The following is a 14,875-nucleotide window of genomic DNA, read 5'->3' as shown; positions in this document are numbered from 1 at the left end:
AGACTGTCAATTGTTGTAAAAACCTATCTGGTTCATTAATCTCCTTCAGGGAAGGGAATCTGCCATCCTTACCCCGTCTGGACTACATGTGACTCCAGACTAATTGAGATGTGGTTGATCCAGGTGGATTTGGCCAGAGAAATGGCAGATAGAGTTTAATCTGGACAGATGTGAAGTGATGTATTTTGGAAGATCAAATTCAGTTGAGAATGGAACAAAAAATGGCAGCATTGACACACAGAGGGCTCTGGGTGTACAGGTCCATGGATCCCTGAAAGTGGTGACACAGGTGGATAAGGTGTTCAGGAAGGCATACAGCTTGCCCTCTTTGGCTGGGGTATTGAATATAAAAGTTGGCCAGTTGTGTTACAGCTGTACCAAAGTTTAGTTAAGCCTCATTTGGAATATTGCATGCAGTTCCGGTCGCCACACTACCAGAAGGACCTGGATGCTTTGGAGAGGGTGCAGAGAAGGTTTGCCAAGACGTTGCCTGGTTTGGAGAGTTTTAGTTATGTGGAGAGGTTGATAAACTCAGATTGTTTTCACTGGAAAGACAGATGCTGAGGGGGTGATCTGATAGAGGTCTACAAAACCATGAGAGGCTTAGATAGGGTGGATAGTCAGAGGCTTTCTCCCCAGGACGGAAAGGTCAACTACAAGAGGGCACAGGGTCAAGGTGAAGGCGGGAACGTTGAGGGGTGAAGTGCGGGGAAACCTTTTTTCGCGCAGAGGGTGCTGAGTGCCTGGAATGCACTGGCAGTGGAGATGGTGGAAGCACTAATGTTAGCAACATTGTGGCGTTTACCATGAGCGAACAGAGGCTTAGAAACTGCACACGGGCATTAAGTAGCAGGTCTAAAACAAGGGTTAGAAATCGGCGCAGGTTGAGTGGGCCGAAGGGCCTGTTCCTGTGCTGTACTATATTGTATTGTATAGAAATTAGAGAGAATATTGACCATAAAAGCCATTTCGGCATCTATTTAAGAATCAACTAGATCGGGGTAGCAGTGGAGTTGTATGGTTGGTACATGCTTACAGAAGGAGGCCATTCAGCCCACCAGCTTGCTGGAAGAGCCATTCAATGGGTGCCACATCCTGACTACAGGGCATGGATGAACCAGTGGAAACGAGAATCTGACAGCATGCTGGTCACAGGTATGCACCCCATTACCCCCCACCTCAGAACTCTGGGTCCAGATTAAAACTCTCAAAGCTGAGCTCCTGTCCCTGCTGTAGGACTCGATCCTACTCCTGGGTGGCTAGAAACGTAAGCACTACTTTCCAGCAGGCTAGGCAAGCCAACAGAGGGAGCCTTGGATGAAATGCAAACACTGTAGTTTGTCCAAACTTTGTGTATTATGTTTCCAAGGGCAGGCCGCTCCTTCCCTGAACTATGCGGGGAATGCAAATTAAAATGTACTTCAGGGATTGCAGTATCAGGTAACTCATCTGGATAAGACAGACAACAAATTCCAAAATGTTTGTGATTAATGTGACTACCACTGTGCACCAACCTAAGGTAGCGAGTTAACCCTTTAGTTCAACTGGGTAAACCCTGGTGGAGGTTGTATAATTTAACAGTTACAGGTAAAGTCATTGTAGTCCCAGAAGACCATAGGGATGTTCTCTCATTACTGAGAATAGTGGGCAGCACACTGACTTAGTGGTTAGCTCTGCTATGTCTCAGTGCTGGGGACCTGGGTTCGATTCCAGCCTTGGGCAGCTGTCTGGGTTGAGTTTGCGTGTTCTCCCTCTGTTTGCGTAGGTTTCCTCTGGTTTTTTTCCTCAGCTCAAGGTTGGGTGGATTGTCCGTAGTGTGCAGGGGGTGTGCAGGCTCAGTGCGTTAGCCCTGGAAAATGCAGGGTTACAGGGACAAGGTGGGTCTGGGCGGGATGCTCTTCAGAGGGTCAGTGTGAACTTGATGGGCCGAATGCCTGTTTCCCCACTGTAGGGATTCTTTGAGAGACAGTTGATTGCTGGTGGTTTAACCTGAGGGTGACCATGTCCTGGGCGAGATGACATGAGCCTTATGATGACCTCAACTGGTACATTAATTAAATTGTTGCTGTCACTCTGCATTACGGACTGATCCATGAACTGATGTCTGGATTAATAAGGAGATAGCGGGGAATGCAGATGCTGGAGATCAGAGTCAAAAGGTGTGGTGCTGGAAAAGCACAGCCGGTCAGGCAGCATCCGAGGAGCAGGAGAGTCAACGTTTTGAGCATCAGCCCTTCATCAGGAATGGAGTGGTGGCCCAAGGGAGCTGAGAGAGAAATAGGAGGGGGTGGGGGCTGGAGGAAGGGTAGCTGGAAATGCGATAGGTAGATGAAGTTGAGCGGTGATGGTGGTAGGTCAGAGTGGAGGGTAGAACGGACAGGCGGAAAGGAAGATGGACAGGTAGGATAGTTCAAGGGGGCGGTGCTGAGTTGGAGGGCTGGATCTGGAATAAGGTGGGGGCGGGAGATGAGTAAACTGGTGAAATCCACATTGATCCCAAGGCGTTCTTCCTCCAGGCGTCGGGTGCCTAGAATTTGTCAGTGAAGGAGGCCATGCGAGTCTTGGGCCTGATGAAGAACTTACGCTCGAACCTTCAACTCTCCAGCTCCTCGGATGCTGCCTGACCGTTTGGATTAATAATCCAAGGAATGGCCATTCAAAAAAGCATCCTGGCAGCTGGAGGATTGGGATCTGATCGTAACTGTGAAAACATAGCTCCTGCAGTAACGGAGAAGGCAAATCTGTCAGATTCTCATTCTTTAAAAGGAGATCCAGCAGGATTCACTTGTATTCTTCAGGAGTTGAAACCTGTTGTCCTTACCTGGACTCGGCTCTTGTCAAAGTGGTTGGTTCTTAACCACTGAGATGGGCCAACTCAGTCTGCTGAATAAAAGCAGGCAGATGGACCCATCTCCAGCTTCTCTGGCCTTACGCACACTACCTGACGAAGGAGCAGCGCTTCGAAAGCTAGTGATTCCAGATCAACCCGTTGGACTATAACCTGGCGTTGTGTGATTTTTAATGCTGTCCACCCCAGTCCGACACACCGGCACCTCCACCTTTAGACACGCTGATGGCAGATCTAGCCTAGTCAAAGTCCTCCCCGCGACATCGGCTTCGGAAACTGGGGGAGCTGTTCCCACACGGAGTGGACAGACCCACCGGCTCCCACCTCCCAGCGTTGACTGACTGTCATGGTGGTGGAGGCACGGGCTCTCAAGCAAGGAATTGGGTCATTAACGTTGGAGCGGATTATGCATCTGGAGATGTGTGTGACAGGCAAAGCGCGTCTCTGCATTCCGTAGTGCGTTTCAAATGTTATTTGGTTTCTGTGTTAAAGGAAAGATATGCACAGGAAGCAGGAGCGCAGAGGTCTCTGGGGTGAGAGAGCTGTTTAAAAGGCTGAGTGAATTGGGCCCATATCCTCTGGAAGAGGTGATTCCCAATGAGAGGCATCGAGATTCTGAAGGGGCTTCACAAAGTAAACACTGAGAAGGGTCACTGCAGGCTGGAGAATTTAGAAGCTGGGTAGTTTTGGGGGGAGGGCAGCTGCTGGGTAAAGGCTCGAGCGCTCAGGGCTGAGAAAACTCTTTGCTCCGGTGGTTCTGAGTTTTTGTAGTTATCTCCCCCGGAGGGTTGTGGATTACGCATCGTTGAATACATTTAAGGTCAAGTCAGATTTTTAAGGAACCAAGTGGAGCTGAGCAGAAGATCACCCATGATCGTACTGAATGGTAGAATGTACGTGATGGGCCGAATAGACTGCTCCTGCTCCCATTTCTTATACTGAATTCATACCGTACAACGTTGAGAAGTGACCTAATCCTCTATGGGATCAGATTCGGATCGATTGAGGGCTTCCTCTTCCAAATCATGATTAAAGTTACATTTGAGAATTAACTGCACCTTCCATGATGCAAACGTAGTGCAGTTCTATCTGCTTTTTATTGGTATTTTCTTCGTGCTTTCCTGATTTTATTTAAAAATTGCACTTCGGTATTTCCAGAGACCCAGAACAAACTTCACATCCTGAAGAATCAGAACACTGGACTTTACACAATCGAGTCGACACTGTATCATACAGTGATCAAGGCTGATATGAAAGCTAAATTCTTCTGTGAAGTGGTTTATCCTTTCAAAGGAGGAAATGCCACACAGAGATCTGAACCCGTCACCATAGACGTGCATTGTAAGTATCGACTCTGAACTTCTGAACTCTTTGTGACGATGTTTGCTTGGTCGAACTTGAGTATTGCTGTAAAAGGAGACACGCTGTCAGCGTTTTTCACCTTGCACTCATCAGGGTCCATGCAAGAATACCACATTTTGAAGGGAACAAGATTGTATGCAGGCTGAAAATCCAGGGCACGGCTTTCTTGAAGTTCAAAAATTCTTACACGGTTCACTCTCCATTGCAACACCCCGATCAATCTGAATCTGAGTGCATGTAACTCAGCATTGCTGAGTTGTTGTTCCATTTTTGAAATTTGGCATTCTTGTGTCTGTCCTGATGCGTGCAAGATGACAAGCTTTGCTAGATCACCTCCTTTCCTCAGCAATAGCCCTTGTGCAGATATGAATACTGTTTCCATTTGTTATTTACACAGCAACCAACAACTCCCCCACTACCTGTTATTCAACAACATTGTCTGACCAATGACCTGTTCTCCCCCATACACCCCTCTCTTCCTTCCTTCACTCCTGTGTACTCCCATTCCCCCACTGGTGATGTGTAATGCTGCACAGAACCAAATATGTTTATGACTGTGCATATATTTTTATGATTTTTTTAACGAATAAAGTATAAAGAATATAGAACATTACAGTGTAATAGAGGCCCTTCGGCCCTCAATGTTGTGCCGACCTGTGGGACCAATCTGAAGCCCATCTAACCTACATTATTCCATTCTCGTCCATATGCCTATCCAATGACCATTTAAATGCCCTTAAAGTTGGTGAGTCTATTCCTGTTGCAGGAGGTGCATTCCACGCCCCTACTACTCTCTGAGTAAAGAAACTACCCCTGATATCTGTCCTATATCTATCACCCCATAATATAAAGCTATGTCCCTTTGTGCTAGCCATTGCCATCTGAGGAAAAGAGCTCACACTGTCCGCCCTTGAAGTTTCTTGAATATCTTGTATATCTCGAAATTTTTTAAATTGCCTGTAACAAAAGATAGACAGGGATGCACCACGTGGAGATGAAACTAGCATAACAGATCTTGATCAGATGGGCCAATGGGCCGAGGAGTTTAATTGAGGTAAATGTGAGGTGCTGCATTTTGGGAAACCAAATCTTAGCAGGACTTATACACTTAATGATAAGGTCCTGAGGAGTGTTGCTGAAGAAAAAGACCTTGGAGTGCAGGTTCATAGCTCCTTGAAAGTGGAGTCGCAGGTAGATAGGATAGTGAAGAAAAAGTATGTTGTGCTTTCCATTATTGGTCAGAGCATTGAGTATAGGAGTCGGGAGGTCATGTTGCAGCTGTCCAGGACATTTCAGAAGACTGCATCCAATTTAGTATTAGTCTCCCTGCAGTGGTGAGGATGTTGTGAAACTCAGAGTTCAGAAAAGATTTACAAGGATGTTGCCAGGGTTGGAGAGTTTGATCTATAGGGAGAGGCTGAACAGGCTGGGACTGTTTTCCCTGGAGATTTGGAGGCTGAGGGGTGACCTTATAGACGTTTATAAAATCATGAGGGGCACGGATAGGGTAAATAGACAGAGGCCTTGTCTCCAGAGTGGGGGAGTCTAGAACTTGAGGGCATAGGTTTAAGGTGAGAGGGGAAAAATGTTAAAGGGACGTAAAGGGCGACTTTTTCACACAGAGGTGCAGGTATGGAACAAGCTGCCAGAGGAAGGGGTGGAGGTTGATACAATTACAGCACTTAAAAGGCATCTGGATGGGTATATGAATCTGGAAGTGCTGAGAGAGATATGGGCTAAATGCTGGCAAATGGGATTAGATTAATTCAGGATATCTGGTCAGCTCTGGATGAGTTAGACTGTACATCTCTATGATTCTGTATTAATTCCAGGACTTTGAGTTCTGAACCTGATTGGTCCATGTATACCTGTGTTGGATTGGAAGTTGCCTGTCTCTTTAAAACGTGTTGGGGGCTGTGAGAAAATTTGAAGGGAAAAATAACAGGTCTCTTTCTAACTGATTACATATCAAACACAGAACATTAAATCCAAAAAATGATACCCCCCCAAAAAAAATTGGGAGGCGGTAGAGGGAGTGATGTTTTGGGAGTCAGTCTCACAGCTAGCTTCACTTTCAATATTTCTATCATCATTACCCCCAATGCACCCCCCCACCACCACCACCAGATACACTCCCCTTTACTCCTCAGATCCTCGCCATGAACGATCTCTCTTCCACCCTGCGCATTTAGCAAAATGAAATCTAGACTCATTGATGGCCTCACAATCTTATTCATCGTTCCTGGGGTTTGAGAACCTCAAGTCTTCAGGCCAGAAGGAAAGATATTCATCTCACAGAGTGATCACACCAACTGGGCGCTGGATTGAGTGCCGGGGGGGTGGGTGGGGGGGTGGGGTTGAAAGTCCTTGGAACTGTTGAAGAAGCATGTGGGTGCTCTTTACAGGCACTGCAGGGCTTATCAGAATGTTTGGATCTCATGTTGGATATCTGCCCTGTGTGATCTCTTTCATTCACGTGCAATCCCTCCTCTGTCATTCTCCTTTCCAGCCAGTTGATGGCGGTGCTGCATCATCTTACAATAGCAAGCCTGCAATCTGACCTTGCCTGAAGGCTGGCATCGCCAAAATAGATTAAGATGGATCGATGCACCGTCGAAAGTACAAACACTTCAAAATAAAAAGCTTCTTGAGCTGATTTAGAGAGATGCCGAAAAATCAGGCAAAGGTCGTGGGCAGGAGGCTGCATTACTTCAGCACTGAGTCTTACTTGGCAGTCCAATGATCACTGTTTTAGACTGGTGAACAAACCCATTTCTGATCTTTCTAGGTTGGAGGGAGTGTGAAGCGCTTACTGTACTTTCTGACAAAAAGCAGGGACTTGTTTCCTATTGGAAACCTCAGGAGAATTTTGGTAAATATTTTCGAGGTCTGAAAGAATGTGCTGGCAACCCAGAGGGAAAAGGCAATTTAAAACAAAAATCAAAAAATACTTGGAAATAGTAATATATTGGTCCATGTTGAAGTGCACTAGGTGGTTCAAACAGTATGGGTCACATTTACAAGTTTCCCTGATTTTTTTTTCTCCCTTCCCAGAGGGTTACACGAAAGTGGGTTGAGAATAAATTCAAATGGAGAACTCAAGCATTAAGTGGGACTGTTTCTGCGTTGAAGGTTCACTGTAACTCTATGTGCATCGCTCCCATCATTTTTATAATTCCCAATTTATTAAACCCCAAATGTGACGTTGGCTAATGACATCTCGTCAATGAGCCTCGCTCTTCCAAACACCGGGATCATCAATCCAACTTTCTCGATTTAACGCTGATTTGTCGATAAGGGGGAAGTATTTTCCAACTCTCATCACGAGCTTGGGATAGATTCACTGCTTCACAATCTAATATTTCTGAAGTTACTGCCACAGCATTTTGTAACTGAAGCAGGCAGAGGAAGGTTTATCTCTAGCAGCCCAAGCCCCATTGGTTTATGAGTCAGGTAGTCTTGGGTTCAAAGCTAACCCCAGGCTGGTATTCCAGCTGCAGTACTCAGGGGGTGCTGCACTGTTAGACAGGCCACTTTTCAGGTGAGGCATTAAAACCCAGATCCCACGGCCACAGTTTCTAGAGGGAGCAGGAGAGTTAGTCACGGAGTCATAGGACATGGAAGCAGACCCTTCGGTCCAATCAGTCCATAATCCCAAATTAAACTAGTCCCAGCTGCTTGCTCCTGACCCACATCCCTGCAAATAATTTTTCATCACGGTTTTCTACAAATGTCTTTTAAAGGTTGTAACTCAGCCCCCATTCACCACTTCCTTTGGAAGTTCATTCCACACACAAACCACTCTCTGTGTAAAACAATTGCCCCCATGTCTTCGTTAAATCTTTCTCCTCTGACCTTAAAAATATGCCCCGATCTTAAAATGCCCCACCCGATGGAAAAGAGACCTACCATTCACTTTATCTTTACCCCTCCTGAGTTTATAAACTTACATATAGTCGACCTATTCTCTTATTGTTCTCGTCTCTTCTAAAGGTGCTCTAAAAGTGGGTGGCACGGTGGCTCACAGCGCCAGAGACCCGGGTTCAATTCCCGCCTCAGGCGACTGTCTGTGTGGAGTTTGCACATTCTCCCTGTGTCTATGTGGGTTTCCTCTGGGTGCTCTGGTTTTCTCCCACAGTCCAAAAATGTGCAGGTTAGGATAATTGGCCATGCTAATTTGCCTGTAGTGTTAGGTGAAGGGGTAAATGTAGGGGAACGGGTCAGTGTGGACTTGTTGGGCTGAAGGGCCTGTTTCCACACTGTTAGTAATCTAATCTAATCTATTTCTCACTGGAAATCACAAGCAGAAAAATTTATCAACGATCTGACAAAGGTGGTAGATGTATGGATGCTAAATTAGCTGATGAGATGTGGATAGGCAGGACAGTGAGGTGTCAAAAGGGTCTACAGAGGGATATAGATGGGTTCAAGAAGGTGGGAGAAATATGGCAGATGCAGTCGCATGTGGGAAAATGTGAACCTGTCTACTTGTAAAGCCGCATATTATTTCAATAATGTGCAGAGGGATCTGGGTGATCTAGTATATGGATCACCAAAGGTTGGTTGGCAGGTAGAAAGAGTGTTTTCAGGAAAGAGATGCCTTGACCCTCATTGCAAGAGGAACAGAAAGGTAAGGTAAGGAAGTGTTGCTATAATTGTGCAAGGACCTGCTGAGACTACCTCTGATGTACTGTGCACAGTATTGGTTCCTTTATTTAAGGAAGAACATAAATTGCGTACAAAGCAATTTAGAGAATTGTTCGCTCAACTAATTTCGGGGACGAGGGGGTTTACCTTGCAAAGAGAGGTAAGGCGGGATGAGCCTGTCTCCATTAGTGTGTGCAAGAATAAGTGACCTTCCTGAAACAGCTTGACAAAGTGGGGCCGAAAGGGTGCTTGAGAAATGAGAATAAGGGGGCACCGATGAAAAAGAAATGAGGTCGCCCGTTTAAGACAGAGATGAGGAAATGTGTGTTCTCTCTGAGGGTTTTGCGTCTGTTGAATTCTCTTCCAGAGAGAGCAGCGGAGGCTGGTTCTATAATTAAGATGGAGTTGGCTGCTGTCCTGGTTGACAAGGCAGACAAGCTGGGAGGTCAATGGAATTGCAGAGCTGAGGTCACTGCCAGTCCAACCCTGACCCGATCAAAAGGTGGAGCAGTTTGGAGGGGCTGAATGGCCCTAGTCTGTCTGTTTGTGCTGTCTGGCTATGCTCACAGGGCTCGTGCACATATTGACTGTACATTTCAGCAGTGACAGCTCTTTAAACGTAAGCCCATTGGCTGTGAAGCACTCAAGGTGTCCTGAAAGGCGCTACAGAAATGCAGGTCTTCCTTTCTCCTGAGCCATAAGCATATCTCTCTCTCTCTCTCTCTCTCTCTGTGTCTCTCCCTCCCTTTTCCCACGTACAGACCCAGTGGAGTCGGTCACGATTGAGGTGGAGCCGCCCGCTGGTACGATCAGAGAGGGCGATACCGTCACCCTGAACTGCATGGCTGACACCAACCCTTCACCAGCAGAATACCTCTGGGAGAAAGACGTGAGTCTGGAACGAGGCGCAGGCAAACCTCCATTGATCACCCAACTCAGTGAAGCTGCCTGGAGCGGCACGGTGGCACAGTGGTCAGCACTGCTGCCTCACGGCGCCAGGGACCCGGGTTCGATTCCAGCCTCCGGCGACTGTCTGTGTGGAGTTTGCGCATTCTCCCCCGTGTCCCACAGTCCAAAGAAGCGTGGGTTTGGGTGGATTGGCCGTGCTAAATTGCCCATCGTGTGCAGGGATGTGTAGGTTAGATACATTAGTCAGTGGTAAATATAGGGTCGGGGGAATGGGTCTGGGTGGCTTACTCTTCAGAGAGTTGGTGTGGATTTGTTGGGCCAAATGGCCTGTTTCCACACTGCAGGGATTCTAGGATTGCTGTACTGCGGGAGGCTGAGTTCGAACTGTTCTTGCCATTGGTCACGGCGTTGCTAACTGTTCTCCTGGCAGATGGAAATCTGCTGTTTGGTGGAAATTCTGCTGTAGAGGATACAGCCACACACGTGCACTCTCCCCATCCCCCTGGCCTGAACCTACCAAACACCAGAAACCACAGACTCACTCACCCAGCTGCTGGGGGGGGGGGGGGGGGCAGACGGTCTGGGTTGGAACGGGCTTTGGAGTTGGGCCTGGGACTGGGTTGATGTCAGGGTTCAGAGTTCAGGTTGGGGTTCAGGCTTACGGACATGCATTCATCCTGTACTCCCCCTGAGATTTTAATCTCAATCCAGTCTCACCCTGTCCTTGTGGCGGTTTAGATAAACTTTATCTTAACACCGCCCCACACCCCAGCCACAGGGTATTTAACACGAGGGGATCTCAGTAACACCCTCACAGGGGGTATTTAACACCAGGGGATCTCAGTAACACCCTCACAGGGGGTATTTAACACGAGGGGATCTCAGTAACACCCTCACAGGGGGTATTTAACATGAGGGGATCTCAGTAACACCCTCACAGGGGGTATTTAACACGAGGGGATCTCAGTAACACCCTCACAGGGGGTATTTAACACGAGATGATCTCAGTAACACCCTCACAGGGGGTATTTAACACAAGGGGATCTCAGTAACACCCTCACGTGGGGTATTTAACACGAGGGGTTCTCAGTAATGCCCCTCACGTGGGGTATTTAACACGAGGGGATCTCAGTAACCCCCTCACAAGGGATCTCAGTAACACCCTCACAAGGGGTATTTAACACAAGGGGATCTCAGTAACACCCTCACGTGGGGTATTTAACACGAGGGGTTCTCAGTAATGCCCCTCACGTGGGGTATTTAACACGAGGGGATCTCAGTAACCCCCTCACAAGGGATCTCAGTAACACCCTCACAAGGGGTATTTAACATGAGGGGATCTCAGTAATGCCCCTCACGTGGGGTATTTAACATGAGGGGATCTCAGTAACACCCCTCACAGGGGGTATTTAACATGAGGGGATCTCAGTAACACCCTCACAGGGGGTATTTAACACGAGGGAATCTTAGTAACACCCCTCACAGGGGGTATTTAACACGAGGGGTTCTCAGTAACACTCTCACAGGGGGTATTTAACACGAGGGGTTCTCAGTAACCCCCTCACAGGGGGTATTTAACACAAGGTGATCTTAGTAATCCCCTCACAAGGGGTATTTAACACGAGGGGATCTCAGTAACCCCCTCACAGGGGATCTCAGTAACACCCTCACAAGGGGTATTTAACATGAGGGGATCTCAGTAACACCCTCACAGGGGGTATTTAACACGAGAGGATCTCAGTAACACCCTCACAGGGGGTATTTAACATGAGGGGATCTCAGTAACACCCCTCACAGGGGGTATTTAACATGAGGGGATCTCAGTAACACCCTCACAGGGGGTATTTAACACGAGGGGATCTCAGTAATGCCCCTCACGTGGGGTATTTAACACGAGGGGATCTCAGTAACACCCTCACAGGGGGTATTTAACATGAGGGGATCTCAGTAACCTCCTCACAGGGGAATTTAACACGAGGGGATCTCAGTAACACCCCTCACAGGGGGTATTTAACACGAGGGGTTCTCAGTAACCCCCTCACAGGGGGTATTTAACACAAGGTGATCTTAGTAATCCCCTCACAAGGGGTATTTAACACGAGGGGATCTCAGTAACCCCCTCACAGGGGATCTCAGTAACACCCTCACAAGGGGTATTTAACATGAGGGGATCTCAGTAACACCCTCACAGGGGGTATTTAACACGAGAGGATCTCAGTAACACCCTCACAGGGGGTATTTAATATGAGGGGATCTCAGTAACACCCCTCACAGGGGGTATTTAACATGAGGGGATCTCAGTAACACCCTCACAGGGGGTATTTAACACGAGGGGATCTCAGTAATGCCCCTCACGTGGGGTATTTAACACGAGGGGATCTCAGTAACACCCTCACAGGGGGTATTTAACACGAGAGGATCTCAGTAACACCCTCACAGGGGGTATTTAACACGAGGGAATCTTAGTAACACCCCTCACAGGGGGTATTTAATACGAGGGGTTCTCAGTAACACTCTCACAGGGGGTATTTAACACGAGGGGTTCTCAGTAACTCCCTCACAGGGGGTATTTAACACAAGGTGGTCTTAGTAATCCACTCACAAGGGGTATTTAACACAAGCGGTTCTCAGTGCTGTATGAACTTGTGGATCTTATTTTCAGGGGAAGCCCCTCAAAGGTGAGGGGTATTTAACACGAGGGGATCTCAGTAACCTGTACACCCTCCCCACCGTGACAAAGGAGGATGAAGGGGAATACACGTGCACTGTCTACGATTTCAACTACAACACCAAGTCAGCTGTCAGATTCATCCGCGTGAAAGGTAGGCTCATTCCCCTGATTGGACAAGTGGCATCGCAGCTATGTCACCGGCCTAACCCCCCTCAGCCACCCCCACCTCCAAGAGACACGAGTTCAAATCCAACTACAGTCACCGAGGGAAGTTAAATTCAATTGAAACAGGAAGCGTTAGAACCCAGCGGGTTTGACACCACCTACAGAATGGGAGCAGACTTTACAATGTGCATGTGATCCAACTCCTCTTCGGCGTGGAGCTATAGTGCGGTGTTTGGTTAGCATAGGGAGTGATGGTAACCATATTGAAATACAGCAGTCTGGCCTTCAAGAAGATATTGGTTGGTTATTTGGATCGAAATGCTGTGTAGGGATTTGGGGGAAGACAGGAGATTGGCACTAGGCACTGTAAAAAATTGGTGGTTCCGTAAAGATTGGACCAGTCCCTGCTCCTGTGAGGGAAGTCCAATGGGCCACTTACATCATGTTGACTGTCCAGGGTTCTAAGGTCAGTGGATGGCGCGCTGGCTCAGTGGTTAGCTCCAGGGACCCGGGTTCGATCCCACCCTCAGGCGACTGGGTCTGTGTGGAGTTTGCACATTCTCCCCGTGTCTGCGTGGGTTTCCTCCGGGTGCTCCGGTTTCCTCCCAAAGTCCAAAGATGTGCAGCTCAGGGTGGATTGGCCGTGCTAAATTCCCCATAGTGCTCAGGGATGTGCAGGCTTAGGTGAGTTAGTCATGGGAAATGCAGGGTTATAGGTATAGAAGAGGTGGGGTTGTGGGGCAGTGGTGGTCTGAATGGGATGCTCTTCGGAGCATTGGTGTGGACTCGATGGGCTGAATGGCCTGCTCCCACACTGTAGCGATTCTAACAGTCCTATCTGAGAGACAGCATCTCCAGTAGGGCCAAAGCCTGCTTTGAGAGTAGTCAGCCTGGATTGTCTGTGTAGGTCCGAGGAGTGGGACTCAAACTCACAAGCGTCTGATTCCAAGACCCTCTCAGACGCTTTCCGAGACACTCTCATTGCTGCTGTCTCAGTGACGGAGCCCACCCGTTTGTTCACTAAACCGAGAGGTTGAAAGCTCACCTCTGGTCAAACCACCCTATCGGAATGCTGAAACCACAGGAACCCCCCCCTTTTGAGAGCAGCCCGAGAACATCTCACATAAGAGGGCTACTGGGTACAACAGGTGAGATTATACGCAAAAGCTCTGCCAAGGATGATGTGATCCCTGCTCAGGATAAAGCTATTGTGAAGGCTAATATACAGATTGCTGTTGCTCCTGGATTCTATGGCAGAGTGGCTCCAACATCTAGTTTGGCAGCAAAGCATTGAGGTGACGTTGGAGCTGGTCTTATTGATGAGGATTACAGAGGAAATGTCAGTGTAGTTCTCTTCAACTTCAGAAAGGAAGACTTCTACAGAGACAATTCTGAGAGAGGCAGAGAGAATGATTAAAGGAGCAGATCCCAGAGTTTACGGCTCAGGCATAGTTGCCCAGGGACGGAGCGATTACAATTTGGGATGGTCAGAAGCCTGAATTACAAAGGGTGTGTGTGTGTGCGTGTGTGTGAGTGTGTGTCTGTGTGTGTGAGTGCGTGTGTGCGTGTTTGTGTGAGTGTGTGTCTGTGTGTGTGAGTGCGTGTGTTTGTGTGTGACAGTGCATGTGCGTGTGTGTTCGTGTGTGTGTGTGAGTGTGTGTGTCTATCAGTGCATGTGTGTGAGTGCGTGTGTTTGTGTGTGTGTGAGTGTGAGAGTGCGTGTGCGCATGTGTGTGTGTGTGAGAGTGCGTGTCTGTGTGTCTGTGTCTATCAGTGCATGTGTGTGTGAGTGTGTGGAGGGGGGAGGTTGGAGGTGGGTTGGTTGTGGTTGTGGGGTCGAAGGATGTTAGGAAACGGGTGAGGATGTGAAAGACGAGAATTTAAGAAACAAGATGTTGCTGAAACACATGTCAAGTTGCACCCACAGATTTGTTATTGCTCGCACGGTTCTGAGTTCAATTTTTGTTTCCTGTTTGCACTTGCTGCCAGCAGCAAAAGAAAACAACAGGTTCGACGAAGGAGAAGGTAAGAGACCCTTTAGCTTATGAAAGAGTTGTGATCCAGGGGTGGAGTCCGGTCTAATCTCTCTCAGACCAGAATGAGTGTTAAATGTGACGATCCCATGCCCGGCTCTGGGTACAGTGCTGAAGGCTAGATTACTGTCTGGCATCATGGTGAGGGAAATAACCGAATGGTATCATCGCTGAGCTGTTAATCTAAAAACCCAAGTGATGTTCTGGGAACATGGGTTCAAATCCTGCCAGGGCAGATGG

The 14,875-nt window shown here is 47.9% G+C and overlaps 1 protein-coding gene across 3 annotated transcripts in view; it reads left to right on the top strand.

Moving 5' to 3' along the window:
- Positions 1–14,875, top strand: part of LOC122547490 (CD166 antigen-like) — a 54,132-nt gene that overhangs the window by 26,546 nt on the left and 12,711 nt on the right. Inside the window, exons 6-9 of one of the 3 annotated variants that reach the window (XM_087979388.1) lie at positions 4,007–4,189; positions 9,619–9,746; positions 12,429–12,588; positions 14,592–14,627. In XM_087979388.1, coding sequence (XP_087835514.1) covers positions 4,007–4,189; positions 9,619–9,746; positions 12,429–12,588; positions 14,592–14,627 — 507 coding nt within the window. The remainder of the gene's footprint in view (positions 1–4,006; positions 4,190–9,618; positions 9,747–12,428; positions 12,589–14,591; positions 14,628–14,875) is intronic. The other 2 variants (XM_087979386.1, XM_087979387.1) reach the window with 2 other exon arrangements.

The sequence above is a fragment of the Chiloscyllium plagiosum genome, unplaced genomic scaffold, assembly GCF_037043375.1.
Source record: "Chiloscyllium plagiosum isolate Xiang-an unplaced genomic scaffold, Cpla_swu_hap1 HiC_scaffold_35, whole genome shotgun sequence".
Classification (NCBI taxonomy): Eukaryota; Metazoa; Chordata; class Chondrichthyes; order Orectolobiformes; family Hemiscylliidae; genus Chiloscyllium; species Chiloscyllium plagiosum.
Note: the sequence above shows the minus strand (reverse complement) of the source record. Positions and strands in the feature narration are given on the sequence as shown.